General features: G+C 40.4%; 2 protein-coding genes across 4 annotated transcripts; both read right to left on the bottom strand.

The window, feature by feature from the left end:
- Nucleotides 1-258: 258 nt before the first annotated feature.
- acot19 (acyl-CoA thioesterase 19) lies at nucleotides 259-5,087 on the bottom strand. Of its 2 annotated transcripts, XM_077007269.1 has the most exons (12): nucleotides 5,006-5,087; nucleotides 4,831-4,870; nucleotides 4,532-4,732; nucleotides 3,136-3,235; nucleotides 2,855-3,045; nucleotides 2,443-2,612; nucleotides 2,229-2,348; nucleotides 1,797-1,879; nucleotides 1,287-1,380; nucleotides 1,075-1,155; nucleotides 698-842; nucleotides 259-490 (listed from the first exon to the last, which is right to left on the bottom strand). In XM_077007269.1, the coding sequence occupies exons 3-12, from the start codon at nucleotides 4,725-4,727 to the stop codon at nucleotides 348-350; spliced, it is 1,323 nt and encodes a 440-aa protein (XP_076863384.1). In that variant the 5' UTR covers nucleotides 4,728-4,732; nucleotides 4,831-4,870; nucleotides 5,006-5,087; the 3' UTR covers nucleotides 259-347. The 2 variants fall into 2 exon arrangements, with proteins under 2 accessions (XP_076863384.1, XP_076863383.1); XM_077007268.1 differs by lacking the exon at nucleotides 5,006-5,087 and having other exon boundaries at nucleotides 4,831-4,976.
- A 3,293-nt stretch (nucleotides 5,088-8,380) lies between these two features.
- Nucleotides 8,381-13,161, bottom strand: ubl7a (ubiquitin-like 7a (bone marrow stromal cell-derived)). Of its 2 annotated transcripts, XM_077004602.1 has the most exons (11): nucleotides 13,056-13,161; nucleotides 12,667-12,790; nucleotides 12,022-12,141; nucleotides 11,832-11,914; nucleotides 11,669-11,753; nucleotides 11,212-11,269; nucleotides 10,925-11,058; nucleotides 10,654-10,703; nucleotides 10,390-10,569; nucleotides 9,577-9,687; nucleotides 8,381-9,473 (listed from the first exon to the last, which is right to left on the bottom strand). In XM_077004602.1, exons 1-11 carry the CDS (start codon nucleotides 13,089-13,091, stop codon nucleotides 9,336-9,338), a joined length of 1,119 nt encoding a protein of 372 aa, XP_076860717.1. In that variant the 5' UTR covers nucleotides 13,092-13,161; the 3' UTR covers nucleotides 8,381-9,335. The 2 variants fall into 2 exon arrangements, with proteins under 2 accessions (XP_076860717.1, XP_076860716.1); XM_077004601.1 differs by having other exon boundaries at nucleotides 12,667-13,072.
- Nucleotides 13,162-14,607: the final 1,446 nt, after the last annotated feature.

Genomic DNA, 14,607 nt, shown 5'->3' with positions numbered 1-14,607 from the left:
CGTCGAAGCCTGTTTTCGTTCGCTGTTCTTTGCCTGCCTTTTGTTTTAATGGACAAGACGACTCGTCTCCATCTCACCTCCTGCTGCTTTCACAGTGTCACACTCTGGCTTCAAGATTAACAATTGCCATCAACCTTCAGGGTAATTATGGATATTGTTATGGTTAATTAAAATTTTGTTTGCATATTTATCAAACAGCATGGTAATTCATTCTTTAATTGCTCAGAGAAAAAACAATCTGAATCAATGTTATTTGTTTTTATCAAGTTTTAATGATTCTTTTCAAGTTGACATCAAGGACACTTGGGCATACTGTTCTGAACTGTTGAATTATACTCCCAGCTATGTCAGTCAGCTTCCCTGCGGGTGACCGCGGATGTCACGTGGGCTGGACCGTAGAGGTGGTGCTCCAGAAAGGCCAGGGTTTTGTGCCAGGAATCTTCCTGAGCTTGACAGTGAGGTTCTGTCTGTCCGCCCCACAGCACCACCACTGCAACAGCAGTAATAAACGGCGTTGCATCCTCTAAGCTCAGGAATTAATTTTAACTATTACTTCTAACACATGTGCAGCACAGGTAATGCAAGACATTTAGTAAAAATCAGAGCTTGGAACTCAGTTGTGCAGCTCAGCCTTTGTGGGCTTTTGAAAGCACAATGATCTGCTAGATCTTTAAACACACTCTGAGGGACGGTTTACCTTTTTTTTTGTGTTCTTCTCTCAGCAGGTAGTTGCTGGCTCGGGTGTGGGGGCTGTAGGGGGGCTCAATGAGGTGGCCAGCGCCAGGGTAGGACAGCACTGTCAGCAAGTGACTATTCTCAGCACGCTCCATCATCTCCCTTATCTGGTCGTGGGAGAGGGAGGCACGGACACTAAATCCTAGTCTACATTCTGTGTTACTGGTAATCCATTACAGAACTACAATGTTGAGCAGTTCGACTACTTCACCCAGGACTGCAGGCATTCTTGCTCAAAAAATTATAAATAATGTGAAAATTATATAAGCCACAAGGACAGATGTGGCTAATAGGGTAATCAATAAAATAATTAGGATCTATATTAGCTCCTCTACTCACATCCTCTGCAGACTCTGATGCTGGCCAGTTTTGATCATCCTCGCCAACGATCAATAAAACAGGGCATGTGATACGCCCCATCTGCTTAAAACAAACGTTATATATACACAAGAGACTTCAGGAGAATGTGCAACCAGTTATTGTGAACATCAAAAAATGCATGAAATGATGAAATGAAGATTGCAGAGATTTTTTCCCATATGACTCCTCACATCAACTTTCTTTAAAGGGTCTTCTGGTATCGGCAGCAGCAAATCCCGCCAAATGATCCTCTGTTCTTCATCATAGCGGGTGTTCATCACATTCCTTACAAGAAAATACAGAAAAGGTTTGTTAATGAATTCTCAATTGCAGAATACTGAAACAAAACGTGTGTGCGTGCGCACATGCATAAAAGTAAAAAATACTGAAAAGAAACGGATTCACTGAGCCATGTTCTCTAGCTTGTGGTAATATAACTTAATTGCACATATATAAAATGCCCAGAGAACACCTCTCCTGTTCACTCAAGAGACTAATGTCTCGTCAGTTGACCAATAGCTGCATACAACAGTATTTCCAAAAGGCCAGCAGCCAACTGAACTGTGTAGTGAGGGAAGATAATTATGCATAGTTCAACTCTAAGGTAAGTGCACGTGCAGGTATTCACTCAGTGTGTCTGAACATGAACTGGACTGATGAATCATTAAGACTACAGAGAGAGTTCATAAACCGTTGCTCACTTTTTAATTGCATCAAAGACATCAGCCAGAGATCCGTTGACAGGCATAATATGGCTCCCACTGATACAGACTACACATCTGGGCTGGAAAGGAAAGTGAGAAAGTCACAAAAAACAAGACTGGTTATAGCATGACGTACAACGCACCCTTGTATTTGCCATAAAGATATTTAACTACACTACACAGACGGACACTCCTACACTACTACTACCAGACTTGTGATCACCTGTACCAGGTGACCCATGAGTCTGGTTAGACAGACATACTGAAGCACATTTTCAGGCAGGTATACACATTACTCTATGAAGTCTGTGAATGTGACAGAGTGCCTCAACAGTTCCTTCAATAAGATATACGGTAGGCATTTTTAAGAGGGGCAAAGGTTCCCCGAGTTGTAATGAAAATTTTTAGAAGAACTTTTGTATGATTAACCTTTATCACTGAGGAGTATGCGGCCATGCCCAGTGTCACAGAAGCACCAAACGACAAACCCATCATGGCCACTCGTTCAGCACACACCTGTGGGTGCTGCTTCAGCACGGTGAAAGCAGCCTGTTGCAGACAAAAACATGCCACATTGCTGCCACACATTGAAGACACATTGCATTCCTTACTATGCACAGCTACACTGCCAAAGTGTCAATACCTCAAAGTAATCATTGCCCACATTACGTGGCTTGCCTTCGGCATCCATGAGGCCGATGTACTCCAGGGTTAATGAAACATAGCCTCTGGAAGCCAGCAGAGCAGAGCGATACTCCACTAGACCCCCTCCTCCACCCCAGAGGTCCAGAATAGCTGGAAAAGGCCCAGGACCTAAAGAAGAAAAACACTAAAGACGTATTACATAGACTCTGAAACGCACCGTTTCTTTCTGCAAATGAGAAATGCAATTGTATTATGGAAAGGTATGACTTGGCCATTATGTACGTCAGTCAGGCTGGAATGTTCTTCCAAATTGCTTTGAGGAATTAAAAAAAAAAAAAGTTAAAATGTTCTAAGTGGATAACTAAGTGGATATAAAGTTAATCATCAATCTAATTATCTTGCATTCATACCTGGTGGGATGAAAAGGGTCCCTTTTAATCCTTTCTCCCTGACATCAACCCTCTGGGTTCCAGGAGCCATGTACCATCTCTCTACAACAACAGAAGCTAGAGGAGATTTTTCCTGGAACCCTTCATGTAGATGGCCACCATACACCGATATGCGCACTTCAATCGGTGTGCAGGCATCAATCTTTCGAAATCTTCCATAAAACATTCAAAATTCAAAATTAACAATAGAAGGGTTGTCAGTCTAAATGTGCAAAATTACTAAAGAATGCATTTATTTGAACCTGAGCCCAGTCCGGCTTCCAGGAACTGGTCTCATACTCCACAGCAGACCCATGGGTTCCACACCACTGTATGATCCACCTAGGCAGACATCTTTAGAAACTGAGAAATAGCAAACAGTGTTTATTTACCAACATGCAGATAACAAATATAGTCAAACATGCTATGGGTGTTCTTTCAGGAAATACTATCCTGTCTAGCTGTCGGAATGCAGACTGTGACTGTTAGTAAAAGCTTGGATTCGATCATGGACGGTCTCACTGGTCACATAGAGACTGTCAGAGGATGGCTCTCGCTTTTCACCGCAAACTTTGACACAAAAGACTGTGTGCCAGGCCTCTTTTCACCCCCTATTGTGAACGGCGGCGTGTTTCGATGCTGCGGCCGCTCTGGGTTCGCTGTGCTTTACACCAAGGCCCCCAGAGGAACGTAATTTTGTTACCTTATACTTGTGCAATGTGTAATGACAATAAAGTTCTACTGTTACTATACTATTACTACTACTACATTAAACAGGGCTGAATTAGTCATGCTCTTTAAATACTAGATATAGTTCTTAAAAAGGCACACATTCGCTGCTTATATCACAGGTAAGCTAAAAAGTAATCAGCTAGCTAGGTATTTACACAGAAACTAAATGTTTTAAAAACCCAAATTCATTCATTGTGATGAACTTGCTTTGCTTATTTGCAGAGCGTTTTTCTTTTGCAGCGCGATGGGTTTTCTCGGCCACCGTAATGTGGGGAGTTCGACGACATGTACCTCATATTCACCCAGAAGTGAATTTAGTGAAGGGAAAGAATCTCATTTCGCATTGTATCCATATATGTTGAAACTCCATGTTAACTTTTATAAAGCAATAACCATTAAGGTCTCCTCGAATATAAAACATATCCACTAAACTATTAGTAATAGTGCTGTTCTAACTGCTCCAACAGCCATGCAAAAACCAAACGCGTTTCCAGTGAAGTACATTTATTACTAAATGCAGTTTTAAAAGCCCAAGACACTTAATTCCTCAGGCTGCCACGTTAAATGACACCAGTCAATAGCAGATTCTTAGGTTGCCATTCTTAAACGTTTAAGTAATTGTTGGTTGTAATATTAAGACGTTTCCAAAACAGGCGAATGTGGAGGTGAGATATCAAAAACATATTTTACGGTGCCGCAATCACAGGCCAAACATCACGTATTGATTTGTTTGCGGAGGTCAAAAGTTTAGCGAATTATGAAACCATTTGAGGAAAGACCGACAACAGTTCGGATGAAGTTCTTCTGTGTGAAAGCAAACCAGCGATAATGAAACTCTGTTCAAAACAACCAGAGAATCGGTACTGTGTGCGAACTGTTCAGATCAAGTGAGACTAAAATCTGTATAAATATATGAATCATAGGCACCGTGCACAGATCCCGAGGCATCACTAACGTAATGGCCAAACGCTTCCCAAACGTCCCCGTCCTCCGACAGAACCAGCGCGTGTACCGTCACTTGAAGACCCGGGCGGACACACTGGACCTCCACGTACAGACTCTCGTCCATCATACCACGAAGTGGGCCAGCAGACAGTAACGGGCAAGCTCCCTTCATGGCCATTTTTACTGCCAAAACAAGAAAAAACAGGTTATTTAGGAAGTTCGATTGTAGGGCATTGAAATATACTTAACTTGCGGCTATGTTGGTGTGATGAGCAGCTCACCCGTGTGAAGGTGTGGTAAACTTTGGTTTAGAGTCCTTATCTAACAATCCAGGACACACGTGAAACCACCGATCACTAACAGACTTACATGTTACACAACACACGAGTGTCAGGAAATACTTCTAAAGCAAAGGAGAAGAAGCAAAGGTGAAGTTCTAACTGGAGATATATTTACCAATATACACAGTATGTGACGTTTAGAGTAGTCTGTTTCAGTATACTCTTAGGCAAAGCTAAATTGGCGTGGAGAAAGAAAGATAAAGATAGAAAATTATGTTTGCTATTACGAAATACTGAAATGTCTTGAACATGTGAGGAATTCAGAGCTGCGTGCTGGATTCTTGACCAGTTGATGGCGATGATGCTACATCTACATAAAAGAGATTCAGCTACACTGTTGTCCTAGTTCAAATTGGAAAGTGTTAATCTACATAATGACATGGATCTGTAAGTGATAGTAATGTAAACAGTATTATTTATACAGTGTTATGGTGTTAAATTCAAATGGACATAACATATCAGTACCAAAATGAAAGTTTAGGTTAATACACAAAAAGGCAGTGTAATTCTAAATTAATTATAATGTTCCACTCATACATGCAAGCTTGAGCTCAGAATTAAGAGTCAAATTCCATAATTTAATTTTCACTTACAATTTGGTAGACTTTATGTTTTAGTATACATTTGAATGCTTTATGAGTAGCTTTATTTCAATTTATGTAAATGCATTTTTCCCTATTTAAATTCATGTGATCATGCAATAATTGTGTCAAAGTGATAAGAAAAATGTTATTCTCCTAATATGCATTTGCACCAAACTCACCACCATGCTAGAAAGATGGCAAAATTCAAATGTTAAAGGGGAAACAGCGCGTCTCCGCTTTGCAACAACATTGTCTCCCCTTTTGTGCTCAGTCTGTGTCAAAATCCAATGTGAAAGAGGCTATTGCATTTTTTATTTCCATGATTTTCCAGATCAGTCATCCAATCAGAATCCACAACATTCCACCTTAGTCAGCCAATCAGGACGGGACTACAGCAACCTAGCAGAAACAGACATATGGCTGTGTTCAAAATAGGTACATACTACTCATAGTACTGACTGGGCTCCAAACCAGAAAGCTGTATGCAGTATGTGACCAAAATACATTTTTCCAGTTTGCGTATGATACCAGGATGACATACAACTTCTGCCAAATATTTTCGGTACATAACCAGATCATCTATCTTTGTGTATTGCATCTGTCACCCAATAGTGGTAGCAGATTTTCCCCAAGTGAACGTGAACCTTAATATGTATGACCTCATAGTATGATTTGAATTTGACACATACTGGAAACCCTACTGCATTCTAGTATGCAGACCAGTATCCAGTACATTTAGTGCAGTATACAGTATACAATGTGTAGTTTGAAGACTATTTCAAACATAGCCTAACATTATATGCTGAATGTTCAGTTTGTTTTTATTTGTGTCTTTGTGTATTGTCTTTTTTTTTGCATACACCTACATTGCTCCTATACTCCATTTTATCAGGTACTGTAGGCATGTACTATAGGTTTTGCAAAAGTAGGTTCACAATAGACTGTAGCTCATCTGTTGCTGCACACTTTATTATATTCCATTCATCATTAGTCAGGTTTTGACCACAGGATCACTGTTGTCCAGAGAATATTCACGTGGTGGGCCATTCCCAGCACAGCAGTGACATTGACATGGTAGCTATCATGATAGTGTTTGTAATGCTGGTAAAAGTGTTTCAAACGCAGCAGTGCTACTGGGTTTGTTTTTACAATATGTTTCTTTTTTTGTTTTGTTTTCCTGTAAACACACCCACTTCTTCTGCAGAAGGGCATTGTTGAAGAAACTGAAGAAACTGGACAATGGGGCACTAAAAGTGAAAGGTGGAGTTTTCCCTGGGCCAGGGTTGGAAAGCCCTGGGCTACAGAATGGAGCTACAAGTTCAAATTTGGTGCTTAATTGTAAACTGTCAACTAATCTCATGTGATCCTTTTAACTGCCTCGTCTGGTATACGAAACGTTATGATGTAAACAGTGTCTATTCCTGAAAAGTCATTCTACTGTGAGATTTCCATATGCTGTATCATTAGAGGTCTGTGAGGTCTGTAGAGTAGCTCCTGCTTACATCTGCTGGTGATCCGTGACTCAAGGAGGGACTGGTGGCTTTAGTCATCTCATCCTGTGTCTTCCTGCTGCAACCAACCAGAAATGCTGCTGCTGTAATTGTCCAATAAGTTGAATCATGTGTTAGTTGAAGGGAATGTGCTAAAACGTGCACAGCAGGGGTTTCTCCAGACAGGGTTAGGTACCAATGGTGCAGAGTTTTGTTTTTCCTGGGTGGGGAATCAAATTCTAGTTTGTTGCATGGGGCAGTTATTTTATCCATTAACTTTTGTGCAAGTGTGGATTATCTTTTATACTGTGAGCTTTTATTTCCATGTTCATCTGCTAAAATGTCTTGAGTAATTCTTGCAATAATACTATTAAACAAAATTATATTTTAATGTGGTAATCAGTCAGGACTTGTCATTTGTGCTGAAGCAGGATAGTCAAGAAAATTTAAAGGCAAGATTATGTAAATACTGAGAAGAAAAATGCATTCTGGCTTTTTTAAGGTTAATGATCACTATGGCGTTGACTGGGCTGGCCCACATGTGGTGGACGATGTAGACTTTGGCAGTACTAGATTACCTTAGCATCTCATCCATCCATCCACCCATCTCATCCATCCATCCACCCATCTTGTGCTCACAAGTTATGTTTACCAGTGAGATATTTACACCAGTAGCGAACCATGACCTTTAAACCTGGGCCCGCTACCCCCCCCCCCCCCCCCCCCGAAAATTTTTTTCCCTTTCTTAATAAACTGCAATAAAGAAAAACTGAGACGACAGTACAGCTTTAAAAACGCAATAAACAATAATATCTGTACTAGATAACGTCTTAAACAAAATAAGGTTCACAGCTCCGTGGTTCTCGGAAGCGGAATATGTAAACAACGCGCACGAGGACGTCAAAGGGATGAATCGAAACTAGATAGCGGTGGTGCTAACGACAGCTAGCATCGCCACAGCGGGCGGAAATTATCATACAGTTAAGCCCGCCCACTAAGAGAGAAGATATGATTGGTCAATTGTGCTGTCATTTGAAACTGGTATTGCGCTGAATTATAACTGCCAGGCCCTCTGTAAACGAACAGCGGGCATCACAGTCCTGATAGGGGGAGACACAGACTCACAGGCTTCCACTTAACCCCTCACCTTCCAACACAGATTGAATAGACACGGGTGAATATTTTATTTGCTTATATTTTTGTAATTGTTTAGATGTCGAATGTCAAACTGTAAGTAGATAAAATAAAATTGGATAATTATATATATAATGCTTTAAGAATATTTTAGGCCCTCTGGGAGGGCGTAGAGGGCCCTGACGGTTCCCCACTGATTTACACATATGAAGTGTTAAAACATGCAAATATATAATATTTATCATATTTTTTGTGACCTCTTGTTTTGACATGAAAATGACCCCATACATGGCGATGAGTTTGAAAATTGCATTTCAAATGCATTGACATTGAGTGCAAATGCACATTAGGTGAATAGTATTTTACTTGTTGCACATCACATTAAACATTCATTCCAATTGGGAAATACAATTCAATTGCACATGAAAACAGAATGATTGAATTTCATTTTTAGTTTTGAGCTCAAACTTGTATGCATCAGTTGAAAATAGCTTTGAATAACATTGCCATTTTGTGAACTATATTTTCATTGTGGTACTGACAATGGAGGCCATACAATGGGGCCTATGAGTCTTTCATACCAACCCTGCAACTTTAAGTCTGCTGCTTGTGGTCTTACTACAGCAGCGAAAACATATGTTCTGTTCTTTTACATTGATGTCCAGTTTCTTTGAAGTAGTCCTCCTACTTCGGAGCAGTGGAAGATCTAATATTTGTACTGTCAGGAAAATAAATGTCGTAGCACTATTCTGTTTATTGTGAACATTCTCCCAACTCCCACCATCTTTGGTGACTTCCGTGATGAGCTATGTGTACATGCTTTTTTGAGTTATTTGAAAACATGAATAGTAGGATATTGGAAGCAAAGCTTAACACAGTTATATCTATAATTACTTGTGTTTGATTAAAGCATACGTTCTTGAAGCATTAAAACCCCTGACAGAATCAAACTTACTCCAAGCTAGTACAGATGGTAAGATCCACAGAATTTATTAATTACAAATGCCAACATGAGTGGATCATATGCCATAACTATGTTCCCATAATCATATGGAAATAAAATAAATAAAACATCGGCATGTGAAAGTGCAAACGGCTTGTATTTTCGAAACAGAAAAGGTCACCATGAAATGAACCTATACAAAATCTGTACAGTGGTGTTCCACACTGTTCGCCGTCTTAATAAGTGATTTCCAGAATCTGCTTCCTAGTGGTTGCAAGTGTGTACTGCAGGGACTTATGGTGCTCCTCCTGCAAAAATGAGCTCCAAGGCAGCTTGGATATCTCCTCCAGTGGCCTGCAGGGCCCTCAGGATCAGCTCTTCATCTCGGATACCCATGTCACGAAGCTGCTGAAGCTGGGATTGCCACTGACTCTGGAAACACACACGTCCATAGGTGTCTTACACACAGACCTTCCACCAAAGCCACTACTTAGCACACTTGGCACGCTGTGAAAATGCTCTGGTTGGTACTCACTTGCAGAGACGATATGCTGGATACCTGTAAAGCTTGCTGCAGTGCCTGGTTAAAGAGGTCGTTTGTTATAGGAGTTCCTGCAGGCATTGGAGACACTCCTGAAGAAGGACCCTAACAGCAACACAGTGAGATTCGGAGTGAATGCTGATGTTCAGAAGTAAAATGAAAATATAGAAGAAAAAGAAAAAGACTATTCCTGTTGTCAGATTTACGAATAGAATCACTTTGTAGTTAACGGCAAAAATATTTGGCCAGTGGCACTTTTCTTTTGTCATGGTTCTATTACCATGTATAAATCAGACTGGCTTTCAGAACTTAGCTGGATGAGTTAAAGACGTGAGTGGATACAATGAAAAGTGCTTTTTTGTACATCATCAATTTCAGAGTGTTATAATGGCCTACAAAGAAAAGGTGCAGGCTCTCAGCTTTCATTTCAAAATATGTATCCCATGAACTGTTAAGAAATAATAGCCAATCTAATACCCACTGAACTCCAGTTCTGAAATGAAAATTAAATTGACTATTGACTATTGTATTTTAATACAAACTCACTACATAATTTCATATAGAATGGGCTGGAGTACATGACCAAATGAACAACAATGTTTTACTTTCTGAATACAGTACTCCCATACAAATGAAACACTAAACAACTAACACTACTGCTTTTGCAGTATCATATACAGAAATGTAAACTGTGTTTAGATTAAATTTGCATTTAGATTATCAAAAAAAAATCTTGAGTGCTTGGTTTATTTGTGTTGTAAGAGTACGTCCGCCAGTGTGTATTAGTGTGTTAAGAGTTGTGTGTACCTGGTTTCCTACGGTGGGGGTGACAGCACTGCTGTCTGGAGTGCTGGCCAGGGCCAGGGCTGTGGCAAGCTCATTCTGAGTGATGGGTCTGGGGCCCAATGCTCCACGATACCCTAAAGAAGCAGGCCTTAGACCTGTAGAGTCTGCAGAACTGGAGGTTGGCCCACCACCACTTCCCTGCTGCAGATCAAAAAACATTAACTCAAAAGGGCACAGTGCCAGTACATATTCATCACAATTTTAATAACAAATGTGATGTCTAACCGAATGGAACTCTTCTTCATCATCAGACATGCCTTCAAAGAGAATACCTCCTGCAGTTGAAAGTATCTCTTTAGTCATTGTTTATCAGTGTACTAATATCATTATATTAAGCATGCTAAACACAAAATGACAAAAAATTTAAATATCATTGATCTAAACTGCTACAAAATTATAGGTACCACTAGTATACGCTCCAGTATATGCTATAGATACAAAATTATGTACAATGCTAGAGCTGCATTCAAATGGACTGTCTGAATTCCTGCTTCACCTGGCATGTCACTGTATGAGCTGGAAGACACATTCCGAGAGGTACTGGCACTATGCTGGCTTGGCACGCTGCCAGCCACCGAATGCATCACCAGAATAATGCCATTAACTAGGGCTGGGTGAGAGTAAATCAACCTAGTGGAGAGACACAGAGGCAAGGGCATTCGTCTAACTTAACATATTTGGAGCATTTTAAACTGGTGTGTAATTCATCTAAACAGAGAAGAGGAATACAATGGAAGCAAGCAGAATCAGTAAAAGACTGAGTTTTGTGGTAATCTTACTCACGTGTCAAGCATGCTGGGATCTGTGAACTGCACAAAGAGATCCTTGTCTTGAAGGACACCTAAAGAGCAGTATTCACATTTAAACTAAGAGCTGAGTTCCCAAATGTCTCACAGCACTAGAACCATGATAAGGTTGGAACACAAATGTCACAAATATCACTTTTAGCACATGAAGAGTTAGGATGCGTTAAGCTTCTTGTGTTAGCATGTGTTAAACTTTTAGGAAATTCACTGGTTTAATTTTCTGTTGGCAAAACTACACAAATATATATAAATTAGGTATATCTATATACTTATATAAAAATTAGGTATGTCTATATACCTAATATATACAGCTGAACCGATACACTACCAATCCTTTTTCAGGTAATGTATACAACAACTGACTTATTTTATTCTCTGCAATGCAATAATGCAACATGCTTTCTCAAATGTATAAATACACAGAAGCAACCTACCTAGGGCCAGTGGATCACTGCTCAGACCAGGTGTGGCCACAATGATCTGATCCAAAGACTCCTTGTTGTTCAGCATTTTAAAAATCTAGGTTGAAACACAAGAGTTTCGTTCCTTAAAGTCAATGTTTCCTTAGATCCTGCGTGGACGTAAACCTGAACCTACCGAGTCTCTGTAGGCTGCGCTGTTGTGAAGGGCTGACTGAAGCACTCGGAGTTCTCTCGCAGCGGTTACTCTGTCCACCGGCTCTGAAACAACACATTATTAGAGATGTTTCCATCACCGTTGAATCTTCTTACATCTCGCGACTTTGTTGTCTTTCCTTTAATGTAACTCTTGGTCAGCAGGACCCTACCAGGCTGGATCTCGGGTTCTGGCCATGACTTCCTCAAGATGTGCACAGTTGATCCCGACTGGATCCCATAAGACTCTAAGGTGAGCTCATCCCTCAGTCTTCTGCCACAGAACACCAACTCTGTAACACATAACAGTATTGTTACGCCTCTAGCACACTATCACTACTCGCTCTATGGGCTATGTGCTACCTATTATCCTGCTAGCCAGCTTTCATATCTGCATTATTGGCCAGTTTCTGAACACAAGATGTGTTTTGGATATTTCACATGGCAGCTGTTACACTGACCTTTAAAGTAAAAACTCCAGCTACACTTTCAGCCACGCTACCAAGCCAGTACTACGAAAGCATTAATTTTCTATGTGATCCACCAGCAAAAATTATATCATCAGTTATGTTCAATGGGGCAGAGTTGAAAATTGATGAAGTGCACATGGAAGTTGCTGGAAGTCTTTAACAGTAAACTGTAAATATCAGTTACACCTACATGACATGTGTACCCATGCAGAAGTGATGATTTTCTGTAGGTCTTTTATAATAAAGAGGCAAACAAGTTTGTTTCATATGGCAATAGTAAGTCAGCTAACAGGCCAGTTGTGTTTAAAGTACAGGTTAAAACCACTCACTGTTGCAGCCATAACCCACCTATGAGCTCTGGATCCGGAATCGCATCTGGCAACTGCGCTGAAACAAGTTGCTTCAGAGTGGCGACCCGATACTCTCCAGGTAAAACGTCGCCAGGTTCCGTCTCTGGAAACTGAAGCACTGACTTTGGGAGAGAAGGTTGATCCATGAGTTTCAACGACAAACGCCACTCGGAAAAATCCATTACTAATCTGATCAATGAGGGTTGATATAGATATAACTGCGCTTTTGCATAGATAACCGTTTCAGATTAGAGGCTCAACTGCTTTCTAGATTGATTAAGGAGATACGGACGGATAAAGCAAGCAATAAAACGTAAGCAATCATTCATAATCGTACAGTCTTACGAGGCTTTTAAGGTGTAGCTAGCTATCTCCTGGTCTCCTTACAGTAAGCAGGTCCCATACACAAATTCCATCTTTCATTTGTGCGGAAGGACGTAAGCGGTGAACGTTACGGCGCGTATGGGAATTGTAGTTTCATTCATAGCCTGCGGTTAGCACAGGCTGCAGTGTCCTACAAACATTAGTACAATGGTAAAATAAAAACTAAAATATATAAGAACAGAATATGTTTTGACGATAGATAGATAGATAGATAGATAGATAGATAGATAGATAGATAGATAGATAGATAGATAGATAGATAGATAGATAGATAGATAGATAGATAGATAGATAGATAGATAGATAGATAGATAGATAGATAGATAGATAGATAGGCTACTTAAAAACATGCTGAGCTAGGACATACAAAAAAAATCTACCACCTGATTATATTTTTAATAAACAATTTGATGAGAACAGTAGACAGGGCATAGCATGAGTACCTAATTTAATAAGATGAGCAATGAGTTGTGTTTTGTTTATTGATTTGTGGATAGTCCCACAGATTGTAACCCATATACTACCTGAGGCCACTGTGGCCACAGAAGGAGTTGAGTAGCCACTGTGGCCACAGAAGGAGTTGAGTAGCTACTGTGGCCACAGACGGAGTTGAGTATTTGGGTCCTGCACCAGAAAAGCTTCTCCAGGACCAGAGTAGAAGTAGAAGGTTGCTAAAGGTGCTCTTGGCATCATAGAAGAAGGAAGAATTATTGAACATGTCTTCAAGTTTTGTTACAATCACCTTCTGTGATGTTCCCTAAATAAATAAGACAGTTGCTTTAACTGATTGGTTCGTAAAAATACTCTTTGAAGATTCACAAGGATTATGTATTATATACTGTTTTTTTAAAACATTTTATAAACCGCTGAATTAAGTTAGAAACTCCCTTTTCATTCTCAGCTATATTCATTCCTTGCCGCTAGTTGGAATATTATGTCACACAGACCTGTATTGGTGGTGTGGTGCTGTGATTCACAGTGACAGATGGCTGCTTGGCTGGATATTCTCTTCAGTGAGTGCCAGCCGCCACAGTACACACTAGAGGAGCGGGGACGGCAGAGCCCTGGGGAACCAGGGCACACTAGTCATGGTAGGAAGAGGTAACAGCCCACACGTTTCTCACCCTGAAAAGAGGAGACATCTAGTTAAGCCAAACCTAGCGATGCCCTACCTGCACACTGAACAACATGGCAGCAGGACCGCCCAGGGCAACACGAGGATAGTGCCCGTGACCAAGGGACTGCCCCAGAACCACACCACTAACAGCACTGCACTTTGCACTGTTTGGTAGTGCTCCTGGTACAATATTGTTCAATAGTATCATTTAACCACATGCATACATATTGACTTATAATTGTTTTTATGCAACTAAACTAACTAAAATGTGGCGTCCATGTGCAGAATCGTATTATGTTCAAAGTAAGAACTTTTTCCTAAGTATGTCTCATGTTTTACCCTCTTTAATTGCGTCTGTATCTGTTTGAACTGCAAGCTACTCTGGATTGGGTTGGATCTGAAAGGCTTCGTGTGGGTGAATTCTCACATGGATGACAT

This window comes from Brachyhypopomus gauderio, chromosome 5 (genome assembly GCF_052324685.1).
Source record: "Brachyhypopomus gauderio isolate BG-103 chromosome 5, BGAUD_0.2, whole genome shotgun sequence".
NCBI lineage: Eukaryota > Metazoa > Chordata > Actinopteri > Gymnotiformes > Hypopomidae > Brachyhypopomus > Brachyhypopomus gauderio.
This window is presented reverse-complemented; position numbering and strand designations above follow the sequence as displayed.